The following is a 17,564-nucleotide window of genomic DNA, read 5'->3' as shown; positions in this document are numbered from 1 at the left end:
CTCCAAATGGGGCTGTAGAGATGCTCATAGCAAAATATTTGCTATGCGTGTATAACAAACTAAGGTCAGATCCCTAAATTCCTAAAACATGCAATACTTCTGTGCGGTAATTCTGGAACAGACAGACACACACGTTATAAAGTATAAATAAAAAATACATGCATGCTTGGAACACTGCTAGTTAACAGTGTACCTTCTTTTCTGAGAAGAGGTGCTGGGGACTAAGCCCACGATGAGACCACTTTGCTATATCCCCAGCACTTACTATCATTTCAGAGCAGCACCAACTCTCTGAACTTCTTTATTTTGTGTAACATAGGGTACTGAGAATATGAAGTCACTGGAGAATTCGGATCTGTTTCTTTCTCAAATGAAAACAATGGACTGGCCCTTAGCACAAATACACCTGCACACAGGATCTATTTTCAGCAGCAGCATTTACCTTCTGCCTTTCTCACAGAGCTTCTCAATTTCAGCTTTCAGGTCCTGCTCCTTTTGCAAGAACTCCTTCTTTTCTTTCTCTATCTTCTTCTTGGTTTCTTCCCGTTTTATGGTCACATCCTGAATAGCCTTTAGTATCTCCTAAATCCCATACAATGATAGTCACACAAATAAAAAAGGAAATGTTAGTTTTTGGTGTTTTACGTGTTTAATCTGAAAGTTGATTGTGTGTATGTGGTGTTAGGGTTCTAAACAAGAACCTGGTACATAATAGGCAAGTTCTCTATCACCAAGTTACACACCCAGCCAGCCCTGATAGGTTTTTATTTTGTATTGTTTTAAGATAGGATCTTACATAACCCAGGCTGGGTTTAAACGCAATACGTAGACAAAGCAGGCCTTGAACTCCTGATCCCCTGGCATCCACTTCCACTTATTTGGCTGACAAATATGTACTACCTTGCTCAGTGGTTTTGGTTTTCTGAAACGTGGTTTTACTATGCATCTTAGTGACCTGACTTCCTCTGTAGCAGCCCAGGCTGGCCTCAGACTTGCTGCAGTCATCCTCTCTCAGCTCCCCAGAAGCAAATGCTGTTGATCCACTACTTTCACCCTGATTGTTCATTCAATAGTTATGGATTTATATGCTGATTTATTGGAATTGAACGGAACTGAAAGAATTGACTTCATAAATTACTGATATAAAAGCCAAACCTCTAGAAGAAGGTTTTGTGAACATAGACTTCAACTCAACAGGACAGTTCTAAGAAACACTGAAAAATGGAATGTGGGGGCTGGGGAGATGGCTCATTAATTAAGAGCTCTGGCTGTCTTCCGGAGAAAGGTATGATACCCAACACCCACACAATGTCTCACAGCTGTCTGTAACTCCAGTTTCAGGGTATCTGATGTCCTCTTCTGGCCTCCCAGGACACTCGATGCACAGACATACACAAGAGGCAAAACACCCATATGCATAAAATTATTTTTTAAAAAATGGAATATAGCAGGGTGGTGGTGGTGGTGGCACACGCCTTTAATCCCAACACTCAGGAGGCAAAGGCAGGTGGATCTTTGAGTTCGAGGCCAGTCTGTTCGAGAACAGCTAAGGCTATTAAACAGAGAAACCCTGTCTTGAAAAACCGATAGTAGTAATAATAATAATAGAAGTAAAAATAAAAAAATAGAAAACGAAATATGATAGGCTGGAGAGATGGCTCAGCAGTTAAGAACACTGGCTGCTCTTCTAGAGGTCCTGAGTTCAATTCCCAGCAACCACATGATGGCTCACAACCATCTGTAATGAGATCTGGTGCTCTCTTCTGGCCTGCAGGCCCATACATGCAGACAGGACCCTGAATACATAATAAATATATAAATCTTTAAAAAAATGCAATGTGAAACTGGGGAGACCTCAGTCAGTAAAGCATCTGCCATATAAATATAATGATGAGTTCAAGTCCTAGAACTCACATAAAACAGCCAGGCATGGTGGCATATACTTCTAGCTCTAGAAAGGAAGAAATAAGGGGATTCTGAAGCTTCCTAGATAGTCAGCCTAGTTCTAGATCCAAATGAGCGTTTCTGTCTCAAAACACAAAAAGTGGACAGAGCCTAAGGAATACCTGAAGGTTGACCTCTGGCCTACACACACATCTGCACATATCTGCGTGCACACTTGCACATATACACATGAACACACACACACACACACATAAATTTATTTTAAAAGGAATATACTGGCTTGTGTAGCAAAGCTCCAATAAAGAGTGAATAGGCATCTGTTGAGGATTCTTCCTTCAGGTGGGAGTCGCTACATCCAACAAACATGCTCTTGATCTTTATTATAGTTCTGCTTTACTGTAAGTGGAATTTTTCTGTTTCTTTGCTGTGCTGGATACTTTTATGTCAACTTGACACAAGCTACAGTTATCTGAGAAGAGGGAGCCTAAATTAAGAAAATGCCTCCATAAGATTGGGTTGTAGGCAAGCCTGTAGGACATTCTCATAAAGTGACTGATGGAGAAGGGCAGAGTCGATTATGGGTGGTGCTATCCATGGGCTGATAGTACTGTAAGAAAGCAGACTGTTGTGAAGCAGGCCAGAAAGCAGCACCCTTGTATGGTCTCTGCAGCAGCTCCTGCTTCCAAGTTCCTGCCATTTGAGTTCCTGTCCTGACTTCCTTGGATGATGAACAGTGATGTAGAAGTGTAAGCCAAATAAACCTTTTCCTCTCCAACTTGCTTTTTGGTTATGGTGTTCATAACAGCAATAGTAATCCTAACTAACACTTTTGCTGTCTTACTATATAACAATAGAAAAAAATACACATACGTTTTTATATATTTTTTAAAATATTTATTATGTATACAGTGTTCTGTCTGCATGTATGCCTGCAGGCCAGAAGAGGGCATCAGATCTCATTACAGGTGGTGGTGAACCACCATGTGGTTGCTGGGAATTGAACTCAGGACCTCTGGAAGAGCAGTCAGTGCTCTTGACCGCTGAGCCATTTCTCCAGCCCCGGTTTTGTATATTTATAAGAATACATATACACAAAGGTAGTCACCTGTAACAATTATCCTGCTTCACACAACTCTGTCCATAACAATAATTGATGTGTTAAATGTGTTATATTATATTTTTATATTTTGTTCACTGATGTTTGGATAGTCCTGGAGAGCCTGCTCAGGGCCTCCCACAAAGGATACATACTACTCCTAAACTATATTCTTGACCCATTCTGTTAAAAGTTTATCAGATTAACTGAAACTTTTTGAAACTACTTTTCCAATCTAACCTAATGGGGGGGGGGGGTAGGTGGTTGAGATTTTGTATTTGTAGAATAAACTCCCAATAAAACTTCTTGGTCAGCTTATCTACACTGTATTTATAGTATTAACTGATAGGTCTTCTGTATTGGTCTAAAAGAAAGTGGTCCCCAAAGGGAATGGCACTATTAGGAGGTGTGCCTTGATGGAGTAGGTGTGGTCTTGTTAGAGGAAGTGTGGTCTTGTGGTGGTGAACTTTAAATCTCTTTTCTTAAGCTCCACTAGTGTGACACTCAGTCAACTTCCTGTTGCTTGCAAGATATAGGACTCTCAGTTGCTCCAGCACCACGTCTGCCTGCAAGCCGCTATGCTCCTGATCATGACGATAATGTACTAAACCTCTGAAACTGTAAGCAAGCCATACCAATTAAATGTTTTCTTTATAAGAGTTGCTGTGGTCATAGTGTCTCTTCGCAGCAAAAAAACCCCTAAGACATCTTCCCAAGTTTCCAAAATGAGCATCACAACCCACAACCCTCAATGAGTTCACTTTACTTCACCCTTGACAACGCTGTTTTGACTACTTACCTAGACCTTTTGATTGTGTTTGAGGCTTTTACTTGCTAATTTATTTTTATCCAGTTTTTAAATGTCGATTTAACTTAAGCGAAACTACATTTTGCATGAATAGGAGATTAAGTAAGTGAATACTGTTCAATAATGTCAACAAAACATTAAATAAATAACCCTTTTCTCTCTGTACTAAAATAGAAGGGTCTGGAAAAGACGCCTTTAATGCTTTTTTATATACTTGAATTTTTTTTTTGAAAATAAAAAAAAAAAAGGCCAGGAGGCCTTTAATCCCAGCACTTGGTAGACAGAGGCAAGCAGATCTCTGAGTTTCAGGCTAGCTGGTCTACAGAGTGAGTTCTAGGACAGTCAGGGCTACATACAGAAATCCTGTCTTAAAAAACCAAAACAAACAAACAAAATTTATGTGTATTTGTGTATGTGTACACACGTGAGTGCAAGTGTACATGGAATTCAAAAAAAGTGTGCTGTGTCCCCTAAAGAAAGAATTATAGGAAGTTAGAGTTATAGGCAGTGTTGGGCTACCTGACATGGCTGTTTGGAACCAAACATAGGTCTTCTCAAGAACAGTAAGCACTTTTAACTGATAAGTCATTTCTCCAGTCCTAGTTTTATTATTATTTGATAAGCTTGCTATGGTGTTCTATAACTGCAATCCCAATATATGAAGAGTAAGGCAAAAAGATCTTGAGTTTAATATTAGCCTGGGTTACACAGAGACCATAGTCTCAAAAATAAACCAAACCCAAGAAATACTGACTTTCCTTCTGTTGACTCAGAAACATTTAACATTTAAACTGTTACTTTACTCATTAGCAGTGTGTATATATGTATGCAGAAGCACATAATATATATGCATACAGACATACATACTTTTTTTGGAGGGGGTGAATCTTTTGGAGATACTGCCTTACTATATCAGCTTGCTATACAGATAGACCAGGCTGCCCTCAAACTCACAGATCTCCACCTGCATCTGCTTTCAGAGTGCTGGAATTAAAGGCATATGTCATCACTCATAGCTGTAAATATGTAATTTTAAATCTAGATTCTGTTTATGAGAGAAGATACACAATAATTATATGAGTTGCAATTTCTTTTCCTTCCTTTCTCTTTCGTGATTCTGGGACTTGAACCAGGTTGCTGAGTATGCTAGGCAAGCACTCTACCACTGAGGTAATTCTCTCAAATGTCAGTATGGGCAGACTACCTGGTGATTCTTCATTTCTTCTTCTCTCCTTTGCTGAAGCTGCTTTAATTGCACTTGGAGCTGATTCTCCACCTGCCTCTGCTTGTCCAGGACTTCTTGGTAGCGCTCCTTCAACAGGGTTCTCTCTGTCATCATTTTGTCCTATTAAGAGCAACAGAAGTTTCTTTCTCATTTGAATCACAAGAAACTCTCAGCAGTTTTGTTTTTTGCTTGTTCATTTGAGAAAGGGGTCTTACATAGCTCAAGCTAGCCGCCATCTTGTTATAGTGCTGAAGATGCTGTTCAACTTCTGATCCTCCCACCTCCATCTCACATGTACTGCAATTACAGACCACACCTAGTTTATGCTGTACTAGGGACTGAACCCAGGGCTTCCTGCATGACAGGCAAGTACTTGATCAACTGAACTGTAACCCCGATCTGTATCTGAGATGCGCCACACTGTCCAATACAATAGCTAATAACTGTATGTGGTCAAGTAACTTCAAGTTAATCAAACATGACAAAACAGAAACACCCAGACCCTCAGGAGCCTAGACACATTTCAAGAACTCAAAGCTAATAAATAAAATGAAAACAATTTTATTTATTATCATTGTGAGTGTATAGATATAGGATAAATATGTGGGTATAGTATACATGTGTTACAGCATGTTTGTGGAAGTCAGAGGACAACTTTGTGGAGCTGGCTCTCTTTCCAGCTTTTTCTTTTCTTTTTTTTTTTTTAATATTTTTTATTTATTATGTATACAGTATTCTGTCTGCTTGTATGCCTGCAGGCCAGAAGAGGGCGCCAGACCTCTTTACAGATGGTTGTGAGCCACCATGTGGTTGCTGGGAATTGAACTCAGGACCTTTGGAAGAGCAGGCAATGCTCTTAACCACTGAGCCATCTCTCCAGCCCTCTTTCCAGCTTTTAAAAGCTATTTATTTATTTAGGTTTTTTTGAGACAGGGTTTCCCAGTAGCTATGGAGTTAGTCCTAGAACTCACAGCCTGCCTCTGCCTCCCAAGTCCTGGGATTAAAGGTGTGTGCCATCACAACCAAGCAAAAGATTGTTCTTTTAGATTTATTTATTTTATGCATATGAATGTTTTGCCTACATGTATATATGTACATTCTGTGCTGGGTGCTTAAAGAGATAAGAAGACATTAGACCCCCTAGAGCTAAGATTAATGATTGTGAGCCATCATATAGGTCCTGGGAACCAAACTCAGGTCCTCTATAAGAGCAATTGTTTTTATTTTTAATTGCATATGTGTTGATATGCATGTAAGTGCAAATGCCCAGGGAGGCTAGAGATGTTAGATCCGTTGGCAGTGTAGTTACAGAAGACTAAGAGCCATCTAATGTGGGTGCTAGAAGCTAAACTCAGGTGCTTTAGAAGAGCAGTAAGTGCTTTAATTGCTAAGCAGTTTTTCCAGTCTACCCCCCCCCCCCATTCCACTCTTACAAGAGCTCTGGGGATGGAACTCACTCAGGTCATCAGGCTTAAATAGCAAGCACTTTTACCTACTAAGCCATCTCAATAGCCTAAGGGGGCTATTTTAACAGACAAATATCTCCTTCCTAAAATTCTATTATTTTGGGGGGCTTTTTGTTTTGTTTTTCTTTTTTCTTGAGATATGGTCTTTGCAACCAACTGGTCTTGAAATCAAAATGCAGCCAAGACTGGTCTTAAACTTCTGATCCTCCTCCTCCAACTTCCCAAGTGCCTAGAGTTTAGAAATCAATAGCTCTTCTGTCGCCACCCTTGCTCATCATCCTCCCCCCCTTTTAAACAAAACTTGACAAACAACAAATAACTGCCAAAGCAAGACCCTGTCTCAAAACACAAATATGGGTTAGGGCTGTAATTCAGTTGGCAAAATGCTTGACTGGCATGCACAAAGCCCAGGGCTAAATCCCCAGAACCACAGAAAACCAGGCCTGGTGGTGGCAGATAGATAATGGCTGGCACTCAGAAGGGAGAGGCAAGAAGGCAGTTTGAGCCCAGCCTAGGTAAGATAAGACCCTTTATCCAACATAAAAATAAATAAAACTCCTCACACCAATCAGTCTAGTGGCCCCCACCTGTTAACTCAGCACTTACGAAGCTGAGTGGAAGGATTATAGCTTCAAGGACAGCCTGAGCTACACAATGAGACTTCATCTACAAAACAACAAAACAAACCACTACAAAGGGACAAAATGGAAAATACATTAAGTAAGGAATATATCTGAAAAAGAATTGATAGAGTGACAGAAGCTTAACATTGTAACAAGATTACTAGAATGTAAGACTGAATGACTCAAACCCAGTATACTGTGAACTAATTATAGCATACCCAAACTATTTTATGTGGTATGCAGACAGCTTTTTGGGGCAGCAAGGCTGTCCTCAAACTCACTACACAGCTGAGGCTGGCCTTGAACTCTTGATCTTCTTGCCTTTACTTCCTGAGATTATACGCATGAACTCCTATTTCCAGAAAGGATCAGCTTTTAAAGAAACAATGGGGCCAGACTTGATATATGCCTTTTATTGCCATCACTTAGGAGGCATAAGCAGGGGGGAATCTCTTCAACTTTAAGGCCAGCCTGGTCTATATATTGAGTTCTAGGCTAGCCGTAATGAGATTCTATGTACTGGCTGGTTTTGTGCATCAACTTGACACAAGCTAGAGTCATCAGAGAGGAAGGAGCCTCAGCAGGAAATGCTTCCATGAGACCCAGCTATAAGGCATTTTCTCAATTTGGGATCAATGGAAGAGGGCCCAGCTCATGGTGGGTAGTATCTTTCTAACAAAAGTAGGCCAAGCAAGCCACATGGGGCCAGCCAGTAAAAAGCACTCCTTCATGGTCTCTGCATCAGCTGCCTCCAGGATCCTACCCTGTTTCTGTTCTGACTTCCTTCTGTGATGAACAGCAAAGTGGAAGTGTAAGCTACATAAACCCTTTCCTCCCCAAAACTTGCTTTCTAGTCATGGTATTTTGTTGCAGCAATAGAAATGCTAACTAAGGAAAACTGGTATCAGTGTAGTGGAATACTGCTATGACAGATCTGACTGTTTTGGTGAGGACTGTGGAAGGACTTTGGAACTATACGCTAGAAGAGCCATTGAGTGTTAAGAACTCTGTGGGATGTTCTGTGGGGAGTTGAAACATCAGAAGATGGAGGCCTGTCTTATGAACTTTCAGAAGGAAGTTTAAAGGTTCAATCAGGATCATTTTATTATGAATGAAGATTTTGTGGCTCTGGTTAGCTGGGGCTGAAAAATCTGCAGTAAGTGATTAACAAGATACCAGAACTACTAAAGCAAAACTTTGTTTTCCTGGGGCGCTAGATGCTGGTCAGATGGAGCTAAGAAATTAGTGGTGATTAAGAAGAGATCAGCATCACTGAGGTGAACTTCTGGGAAGTGTTTTCTGAGAGCATAGAGAAGCTGTGTTCCAGTGTGCTGTGCCTCATGCTGGCAGCCGGACTTGGTAATATATGAGTCACCAGGAGGCACTGGTTTTGAGAGCATGAAGGGGTGGGTCATGGAAAGCAGCTGAGGCTTGGCATTGAGAAAGACTAGGAGAGGCCACTGGTGAAAGTGCAGCCTGGCTGCAGCAGAAGACCCATATTTGGGAGCTGTCAGTGCCATGGAACAACAACCAAGAACAGCAGCAGCAGTGGAGTAGTCAGCCAGAGCCTAGGAGACAAGCTGTTGCTGCAGAGAGCAGAGCCAGAGAAGTGACCCAGGCTCTTAGGAGGAGTTCAGAAGATCTTGAGTAGTCCCAGCCACTGGACAGTTGGAATTTGGTTTTGATTTGATTATGACTGTGCCCTGATTTTTACCCCTTTTATAGAAAGAATTTTACTGAAGCCCACAGTTCAAAGACCGAATTTTTAAAAGACTGTGGATTTTAAGAGATTGGCTATTTAAAGGGACTGAAATCTTTGTGTTTGAATTTGTAAAGACTGGGACATTTAAAGTTACTTTCTGTTTGTTTGTTTTTGTTTTGTTTTGAGATAGGTTTTCTCTGTGTAGCTTTGAAGACTACTTTTCTGGCACTCGCTCTGTAGACCAGCCTGGCCTTAAACTCTGTTACTTATGTTTTTTTTTTTCTAAATATTTATTTATTATGTATACAATATTCTGTGTGTATGCCTGCTGGCTAGAAGAGGGCACCAGACCTCATTACAGATGGTTGTGAGACACCATGTGGTTGCTGGGAATTGAACTCAGGACCTTTGGAAGAGCAGGCAATGCTCTTAACCTCTGAGCCATCTCTCCAGCCCTGTTACTTATGTTTTTAATGTGAGATCTTGAGGATGAATAAGAAAGGAAGGTTGTGGATTAAGAGTGATGAGTTTGTGTGTCAATCTGATGAGAGGTCAGTTTACTGGTTGGTTTTGTGGGTCAACTTGACACAAGTTAGAGCCATAGGGGAAAGAGCCTCAGCTGAGGAAATGCCTCCATGAGATCTAGCTGTAAAGCTATAGGAGGGTCCAAGCCATTGTGGGTGGTGCCTTACCCAGGCAGGTGGTCCCAGGTTCTATAAGGAAGCAAGCCAGTAGGGAGCACCCTTACATGGTCTCTGTATCAGCTCCTGCCTCCGGGATCCTGTCGTGACTTCCTTCAGAAATGAACAACAATGTGGAAGTGTAAGCCTAATACATTCCTCCCCAAAGCTTGCTTCTTTGGTCATGGTGTTTTGTTGAAGCAATATAAACCTTAACTAAGACACTCTATCTCCAAAATTAAATAAATAAAAATTAATTTTAAAAAGCTAAAGAAAAAAAAGGCAGGCGGTAGTGGTGCATGCCTTTAATCCCAGCACTTGGGAGGCAGAGGCAAGCGGATCTCAGTGAGTTTGAAGCCAGCCTGATCTACAAAGTTCCAGGACACCCAAGACTGTTACACAGAGAAACCCTGCCCTGAAAAAAACAATAGATAAACAAACAAACAAACAAACAAATAAATAAGGAGTGTATCAGGGTAAGAGTAAAATTACCATAGGAAGAAAAGAATACTGCTAGGAACGTGGGGATGCTTCATCTGGAAAGATTTAAACTTGAGACTTAAGAATGGGCATCAAGCTAGCTGTAGTGGCATACACTTTAACCCCAGCCCTCAGGAGGAAGAGGCAGACCAGTCTCTGAGTTCAATGCCAGCCTGGCCTAAAAGAGTTCCAGGCTAATCAAAACCACATAGTGAGATCCTATTTTAAAAACAAAAGAAAATGCCTTACATTAAAATCTTCACAGCACCCGGGTGGTGATGGCCTGCCCCTTTAAGCACAGCACTAAGGGGTGGGGAGTAGGGACAGACAGACAGACAAAATGCTTCACAGTTCTTGGGAAATGAAAGCAGGAAAATTTAGGATCTAAAAGTCACCCCCCCCCATTGTGAATCCAAGGTCAGCCCCAGGCTATATGAGACCCTGTTTCAAACAAAACAAATCACAGGTGGTGGCTCACTCAATAATTCCAGCAATCCTGGTGGCTCACTCCAATAATAGAGGACTGCTATGAGTTCAAGGCTAGCCTGGCTACAGAACAAGACCCTTTGTCAAAACACAAAAAGTGATGGCTATAATGGTACAAACTTCTAATCCCAGTATTCAGGAGGCAATACTGAAATTCTGAAACCAACCATGGCTACAACAACGACACCCTTTCTCAAAAAATACAAATAAAGAGCATTTTAAACTACATGTAGAGAGTAGAAAATAGAAAACAAGTTCTATCACCAAATCCAAACAAGTAATGTAGCAAGAACTGCAGAGGTCCTGTCCTCCCTTCAGAGCAGAACTGGCATAAAAGATATTGCTGAAATGTAACAGGCTGGGTGAGGCAGTCCATTCCCATTGTCGGGATTGAATAAGGATGTGCGCTTTTCCCAACCAAGGTGACCATGCTCACATCCTGTGTTCCGATTGCTTTATGTGACAATGAAGTTTTAGGTACACACTTACCAGATTCTTTTCAATATCTTGATCTGTGTTTACCTCTGAATCTGCTGTCTTAAAGTCAGTCTATAAAAAATAAATAAAAATAAAAATTATATTCAAGACTTTAAGTCACTTTAACACAATCAGAGTTAGTTATTCTAGACCTTTCACCTAGAAACCACCACCAAAGAACAAAGCAGCAATGCAGTCCTGGGAAACAGACACCACCATCCAATACAATCTTTTCCCACAAAATGGTCTAACATCTGCCTAAGAGAAAGCCACAAACCTAAGGGAATAACTGCCTCCTGAAATCTATTTTCTTCCCACAACAAAGCACCAGAAAGCAGGAATCACTGTACTTCTTGATGTTGACCAGACAATTAGCAAGGACTCCTAATGGAAGGACAGAGGTGAAAAGTATGAGTGCTAGCCAAGCAGCAGAGCACACACCTTTAATCCCAGCATGTGGGAGGCAGAGGCAGAAAGGTCTCTGAGTTTGAGCCAGCCTGGTCTACACAGTGAGTCCGGGATAGCTAGGGATACACAGAGAAACCCTGTCTTGGGGGGTAGGGGGAAAAGGGAGATGTATAAATGCTAAGGATCTACACCAATAAAGTTTTCATCCAAAGAAATTACATGGAGGTCATAATAGTTGCTACATGCTATATAATTAGACACTGGCTTTCTTGTTTCTGGAACAGCAGAATGAAGCCACTGCATAACACTATATGCAAACAGTATGATGACTGCTTGCAAAAAAAAAAAAATGGCACAGCGCAGTTCACCACATAAGAAATGGCTCCTACCCTCACCTCCCCCAATTCCATTTTAGTAGTAGAAACTTGATACTTGACCTGTACAGCAATGTTCTGAGAAAGCTTCAGGGAAGAGCTATCCTGATCATCATCCTGATCCACTCTGACTCCTTCAACCCCATTTGCAGGAGGCACTACAGGTCGGAAATCCAAGCCTGCGTCCCTGCTACCTTCCTTTAGGATGGAGGCTGGTGGGGCTTTCTCTTCAGAGCAATTCTTGGAGGCAAGTTGTTTTGAGTGGCACCCTGCCTTAAGAGACCGAGTGACTGGATGGAGGCTCTCCCGGAGGCTTGTGTCCCCCTCCTCTCCTGCTGGGCTGGTCAAGTCCTTCAAATCAGACTGAGACCCACTGCCAGAAAGACAAAGGGCTGTGGCTACCAAGTTTTCTCCTAAAACCTCCTGGTGCGCTGCTGAAGCATCACTTGCTGATGAACCAGGATTCTGCTCTGGGTGTTCCAAATGAGCATTTCTGTTACTCTCCTTGGTTACCATTTGGCTACTTACACTCGGTGGAGACGAGTTCTTCAGTTTCTGGGCAGAGTCTTTGGGGCTATAAAAAAAAAAATCTAGGATAAGATTGTAGCTCAGTGGTATGTCATCTGACTAGCATGCCTTAGACCCTGGATTCTATTCTTAGCAAAAAAAAAAAAAGAGAAAGAAAGAAAGAAAGAAAGAAAGAAAGAAAGAAAGAAAGAAAGAGAGAGAGAAAAGGAAAATTTCTCTTCATCCAACATTTGGAAGATTAAATATGATACTTTCTTTTTCAGTGCTTGGGATCAAACCTAGAGCCTCACACATGCTGGATAATGTTCAACCACTTAACCACATCCCACACAGTCACTAGAACCTATAAACCCTCTCCATCATCAGAACAAACTAGTTTTTAATCTAACAATTTCTACCCCATATATAGGTAGTCCAGCCTGGTGGGCGGGGGAGAAGAGCAGGAGGAGGGTTGGGCGCAGTAGAGCCAATGTCATGAAAAAATCTAGGGACTAGGGCAATGGCACGGCGGGTAAAGAATGCTTTCTGTGAAAGCACAAGGGACTGAGCCTGGATCCCCATCCCCTACATAAAAGCCACATATGACTGTGCATGCCCTTGTCACCCCAGCACTGGTGGGGGACAGAGACAGGAGGATGCTTGGGCCTTGCTGGAACACAACTTAGTTTAGTGAGAGACCCTGTCTGAAAAGAAAACTGTAGTAATACCACAGGTGAACACACTCGAAGATGAAAAAGAAGAGGAGGAGGAAGAAGAGGAGGAGGGAAAGAAGAGGAAGAGGAAGAAGAAGAAGAGAAAGAGGAAGAGGAAGAGGAAGAGGAAGAGGAAGAGGAAGAGGAAGAAGAAGAAGAAGAAGAAGAAGAAGAAGAAGAAGAAGAAGAAGAAGAAAGCTCATTGGGTGTTTGCTGTGCAAGCCCTAATGATCTGAATTCAGTCTCTGTAACATACAATGGAAGAAGAGAATTCCTAAAAGTTGTACTTGGCCCCTCCCCACACAACTGAAAAAATTAAATTAAACTCTGTGAGTTCGAGACCAGCCTGATCTACAAGAGCTAGTTCCAGGACAGGCTCCAAAACCACAGAGAAACCCTGTCTCGAAAAACCAAAAAAAAAAAAAAAATTAAATTAAAAATAATAATTGTCCTTCAAACATGTCACACAGCTCTTTGAACAAAACCACTATCTGGGCGGGCGGTGGTGGCACATACTTTAATATCAGCACTTGGGAGGCAGAGGCAGGTAGATCTATGAGTTTGAGGCCAGCCTGATCTACAGAGTGAGTTCCAGTAGAGACAGGGCTACACAGAGAAACCCTGTCTTGCAAACAAACAAATAAACAAATAAAAATCAAAACAGATCAACAGTTTGCCAGAGTGGAGTATCACGTTAAGTAGTTGAGAGTACAATTTCACCTTGTTTTGTTTCTTTGAGACAGCATCTTGGTATGTAGTCCTGCCTGGCCTGGACATGGTACTCAAATGTAGCTTAGGCCACCATTCTCCACCAACTTCCAAGTGCTGGGATTTTAGGTATGAGTCACCATTTTCACCTTTGAAGGTATGATTTTTGAATCCACAATTGAAGTCGTCAATGGAAATTTTATTCCATATAGCAAACATACATATATTTAACATCTGGTATAATAATTTTTGTCATTTGTCATAGACATTTAAAGTACTATTTTCCCTTCATCCTTCATCCCTAGGGCTAGGGAGTGAACACAGATACACATGCCAGGCATATATTCTTCACCAAGCTATAGCCAGAGAAATAGCTTATATTACCTGTCTTGTTTGTTCTGTTTTGTTTTTGAGACAAGGTCTTACTCTATGTAGGCCTGCATAGTGCATGCCTTTAATTCCAGTATTCAAGAGGCAGAGGCAGATCTACAAAGATCTGTAGGCCAGCCAGGTCTACAGAGAGAGTTCCAGGAAAGCAAGGTCTCAGAGACACAGAGAAACACTATCTCAAAACAAAACAAAACACAGCTAGGCGGTGGTTGTGCATGCCTTTAATCCCAGCATTCACTTTTAATCCCAGTACTGGGGGGAAGACAGACAGGCAGATCTCTGTGAGTTCAAAGCCAGCCTGACCTACAGAGTGAGTTCCAGACAGGCTCCAAAGCTCCAAAGAAACCCTGTCTTAAAACAACACACACACACACACACACACACACACACACACACACACACACACAAAATCCAAGGCCACTGAAGAAAAATGTCCTATCCTCCCCAAGCAAATACTCAGTGATTTTTGTTGAGAACCAACTGTGGAATGGGAGCAGGGAACTTAATTATAAACCTGAGCAAATACAGTACCTGGATTTAAACCCAAACTCTACAATTTGCTAGCTGTTTGCCTCTAGACAAGTTATTTCATTTCTAAAACAGAAATAGTGTCATCCACTTAACAGAGATCATGCAATAACCTTTGGCTGCTATTACTACTAGTAGTAAGTCATGGCTGCTTTTATTTAGAAAATCAAGACATATAGAGAGATCCAAGTTTATGGTAGGCTTATATAACATGCCCCCTATTACTCATTCATTGACAAACATCTCTTACTACACGTATGTGCCATCATACCTGGCTCAAATACCTCTTTTTAAAAACAAATACTTAGCCAAGCAGTGGTGGCACATACCTTTAATCCCAGCATTGAGGAGGCAGAGACAGACAGATTTCTTTGAGTTCAAGGCCAGCCTGGTCTACAGAACAAGCTCCAGGACAGGCTCCAAAGCTACAGAGAAACCTTGTCTCAAAAAAACAAAAGAGACAAGGATAGTTAATCACAACTCATACTTGCAAGACTTAGGAGGAGAGGGCTGAGTGTGATGGCCCACACAATTAAGAGGTAGAGACAAGAAGATTAGACTCAACCACATAGTGAGTTTGAGGTTAGCCTGAGCTACAAGAGAACCTGTCTCAAAAAAACAAACAACAACCACAAAGAGTTTTAGGGCCAGCAAAATGGCTCAAGGTGGGAAGGCACGAGCTTACCAAGCTTAACTGAACTTGGAGTCTCCTGGGCCCACATGGTAAAAGAAGAGCATCAATTCTAGCAGATTTTTCTGATCTTCACATGAAAACTATGGCATGTATGTCACACATAAACACTAAATTTAAACAAATGGGAAGCAGAATCAGATGAACTCTGAGTTCAAGGTCAGTCTGGTCTACAGAGCCAGCTCCAGATCAGCCAGAGCTACTAGTGAGACCCTATCTCAAAAAGAGAAAAAAAAAATCCTTAATAGAAACAAACTTGGTAGGGGTTGGAGAGATGGCTTAGAGGTTAAGAGCACTGGCTACTCTTCCAGAGGACCTGAGTTCAATTCCCAGCACCCACACGGCAGCTCACAACTGTGAGCTGTCTATAACTCCAGGTCTAGGAGATCTGGCTCCCTCACAAGGACATACCTACAGACCAAACACCAATGCACATAAAATAATAATTAAAAAGTTATTTATTTATTTTATGGTTTTCCGAGGCAATGTTTCTCTGTGTAGTTCTGTAGACCAGGCTGGCCTCGAGCTCACAGAGATCCATCTGCCTCTGCTTCCCGAGTACTGGTATTAACGGTGTGCGCCACCACTGTCTGGCTAAGTAAATTATTAAAAAAAAAAAAAAGACAAAAACAAATATGGATGGGAAAAAAGAACAATATATCTTAATAAGACACATACATTAAGTAATAAGATATATTAACAATGATATCAAGATAGATAGATACACATATAATCTGTGTTTATGTTTAAATTTTGCACATATAAACCTGTATATATTTCCTATATAACCAAGTATCTTATAAATGAATATGAGGGCTGACATATAAAGATGCTTTCCACAAAAGCTTGGTAACCTGAGTTTGATCCTTGGAACCCATATAATAATGAGAGCCAAATCCGCAAAGCTGTCCTCTGGCCTCCAAATACACACGCACCTTCCTCATCCCCATCATGCATAATACACAATAAATAATAATTTTTAAAAAACATGAATATGGCCACACATAGTGGTTTATCCCTTCAATCCCTGTACTAAGGAAGCAGAGGCAGATGGATTGCTCTGAGTTTGAGGTGAACCTGGTCGACATAGTGAATTCCAGGTTAGCAAGGGCTACAAAGTCAGATCTTATCCAAAAAAAAGAAAGAAAGAAAGAAAGAAGCACCATACACAAGAATGTTTAAACGAGCATATTGTTTGTATAGGACAAGTCAGAGAAATATATGCATTTACGATGTCTTGATACCTGCTCTAACCCAGCACACCTGCCCAAGTGCCAGCTGCTATACCACACAAAAACCAAGCAGCCCCCACTTTAAAAAAAATTAGTCTGGGGGACTTAATCTGCAGTGCCATTATAGCACCAAGAAGGAAATGCGCCTTTCAGAGGCTCATCGCCAAGCCCCTTACCTAAATAAGCCTCAAGAGATTGCACGTTACCTTAGGCCATCTGGGAGAGCTTCATCTGACTTGGAAGCACATAGAGTAGAGGATTCCAAAGGACTGGGGGCCCTGGCCCCATGGTCAGCTACCTCAGAGGCCGCCATCTGCACTCTGGAAATTCAAAAAAGGACAGGATACAGGTTACAAAGCTGAAAACTTTCTTCTGCAGAATGCCCACTGCATTGGTTCCTCCAAGCACCAAGAACTAAAGCTCTGAAAAAAAAAAAAATCCAAGAGTGAGTATTCTGCAGGAGGGCAATAAAAAACCCACTTCACACCCTAAGTCCCAGCTAGCACCAACCCTCAGGATAGGTCAGATATACATAAATATCTAGAATGCTATGCAAAGCCTTTACTTTCTCTCTTGACAGAAATACTGTCATTTAAAATAGATGACAATATGACATTAATTTTCCAAATGGTCCACTTTATCTACTACCATTTATAAAAGATGGCCTTTTTGGCCCACAATCAATATGTTTAAAAATCACTTTGTGGCTGTTGCAGCCAAAGCATTCTCTATTAATTTAAAGTAAGGGTTTTTTGGGAGGTGTTTCCAAGAACAAGTCATACCATACTGGACCATCTCCACGGGGTGTCTTTTACCTTGTCAGTGTTCCTTCCCTATGGATGGGGATAGTCTGCTACCTGCCAGGGATAGACTAGCCAGTTACCATTAAGGCAAAACAGGTTGCTATTTGGTAACCCAGGGAGATGCTTTATTTTTATTTTTATTTTTAAAAGCGCCCTTTATGCTGCAGAATAAACTCGGCCTTCTACTATAAGAAGGTGGTGAAGGTAGGATTAGTTCACATTCCTGTTCTTATTTTGACAGTACCACAAGAATACCTCCGAA

At 41.4% G+C, this 17,564-nt stretch overlaps 1 protein-coding gene across 11 annotated transcripts in view; it reads right to left on the bottom strand.

The window, feature by feature from the left end:
- Positions 1–17,564, bottom strand: part of Rnf214 (ring finger protein 214) — a 36,417-nt gene that overhangs the window by 17,729 nt on the left and 1,124 nt on the right. For 6 of the 11 annotated variants that reach the window (XM_075966069.1, XM_075966067.1, XM_075966062.1 and 3 more), the window contains exons 2-6: positions 16,706–16,819; positions 11,794–12,304; positions 10,961–11,020; positions 5,014–5,154; positions 443–582 (exon numbers count right to left, since the gene is read on the bottom strand). In XM_075966069.1, coding sequence (XP_075822184.1) covers positions 443–582; positions 5,014–5,154; positions 10,961–11,020; positions 11,794–12,304; positions 16,706–16,812 — 959 coding nt within the window. In that variant the 5' untranslated portion in view covers positions 16,813–16,819. The remainder of the gene's footprint in view (positions 1–442; positions 583–5,013; positions 5,155–10,960; positions 11,021–11,793; positions 12,305–16,705; positions 16,820–17,564) is intronic. The other 5 variants (XM_075966068.1, XM_075966072.1, XM_075966073.1 and 2 more) reach the window with 1 other exon arrangement.

The sequence above is a fragment of the Microtus pennsylvanicus genome, chromosome 3 (genome assembly GCF_037038515.1).
Source record: "Microtus pennsylvanicus isolate mMicPen1 chromosome 3, mMicPen1.hap1, whole genome shotgun sequence".
NCBI lineage: Eukaryota > Metazoa > Chordata > Mammalia > Rodentia > Cricetidae > Microtus > Microtus pennsylvanicus.
This window is presented reverse-complemented; position numbering and strand designations above follow the sequence as displayed.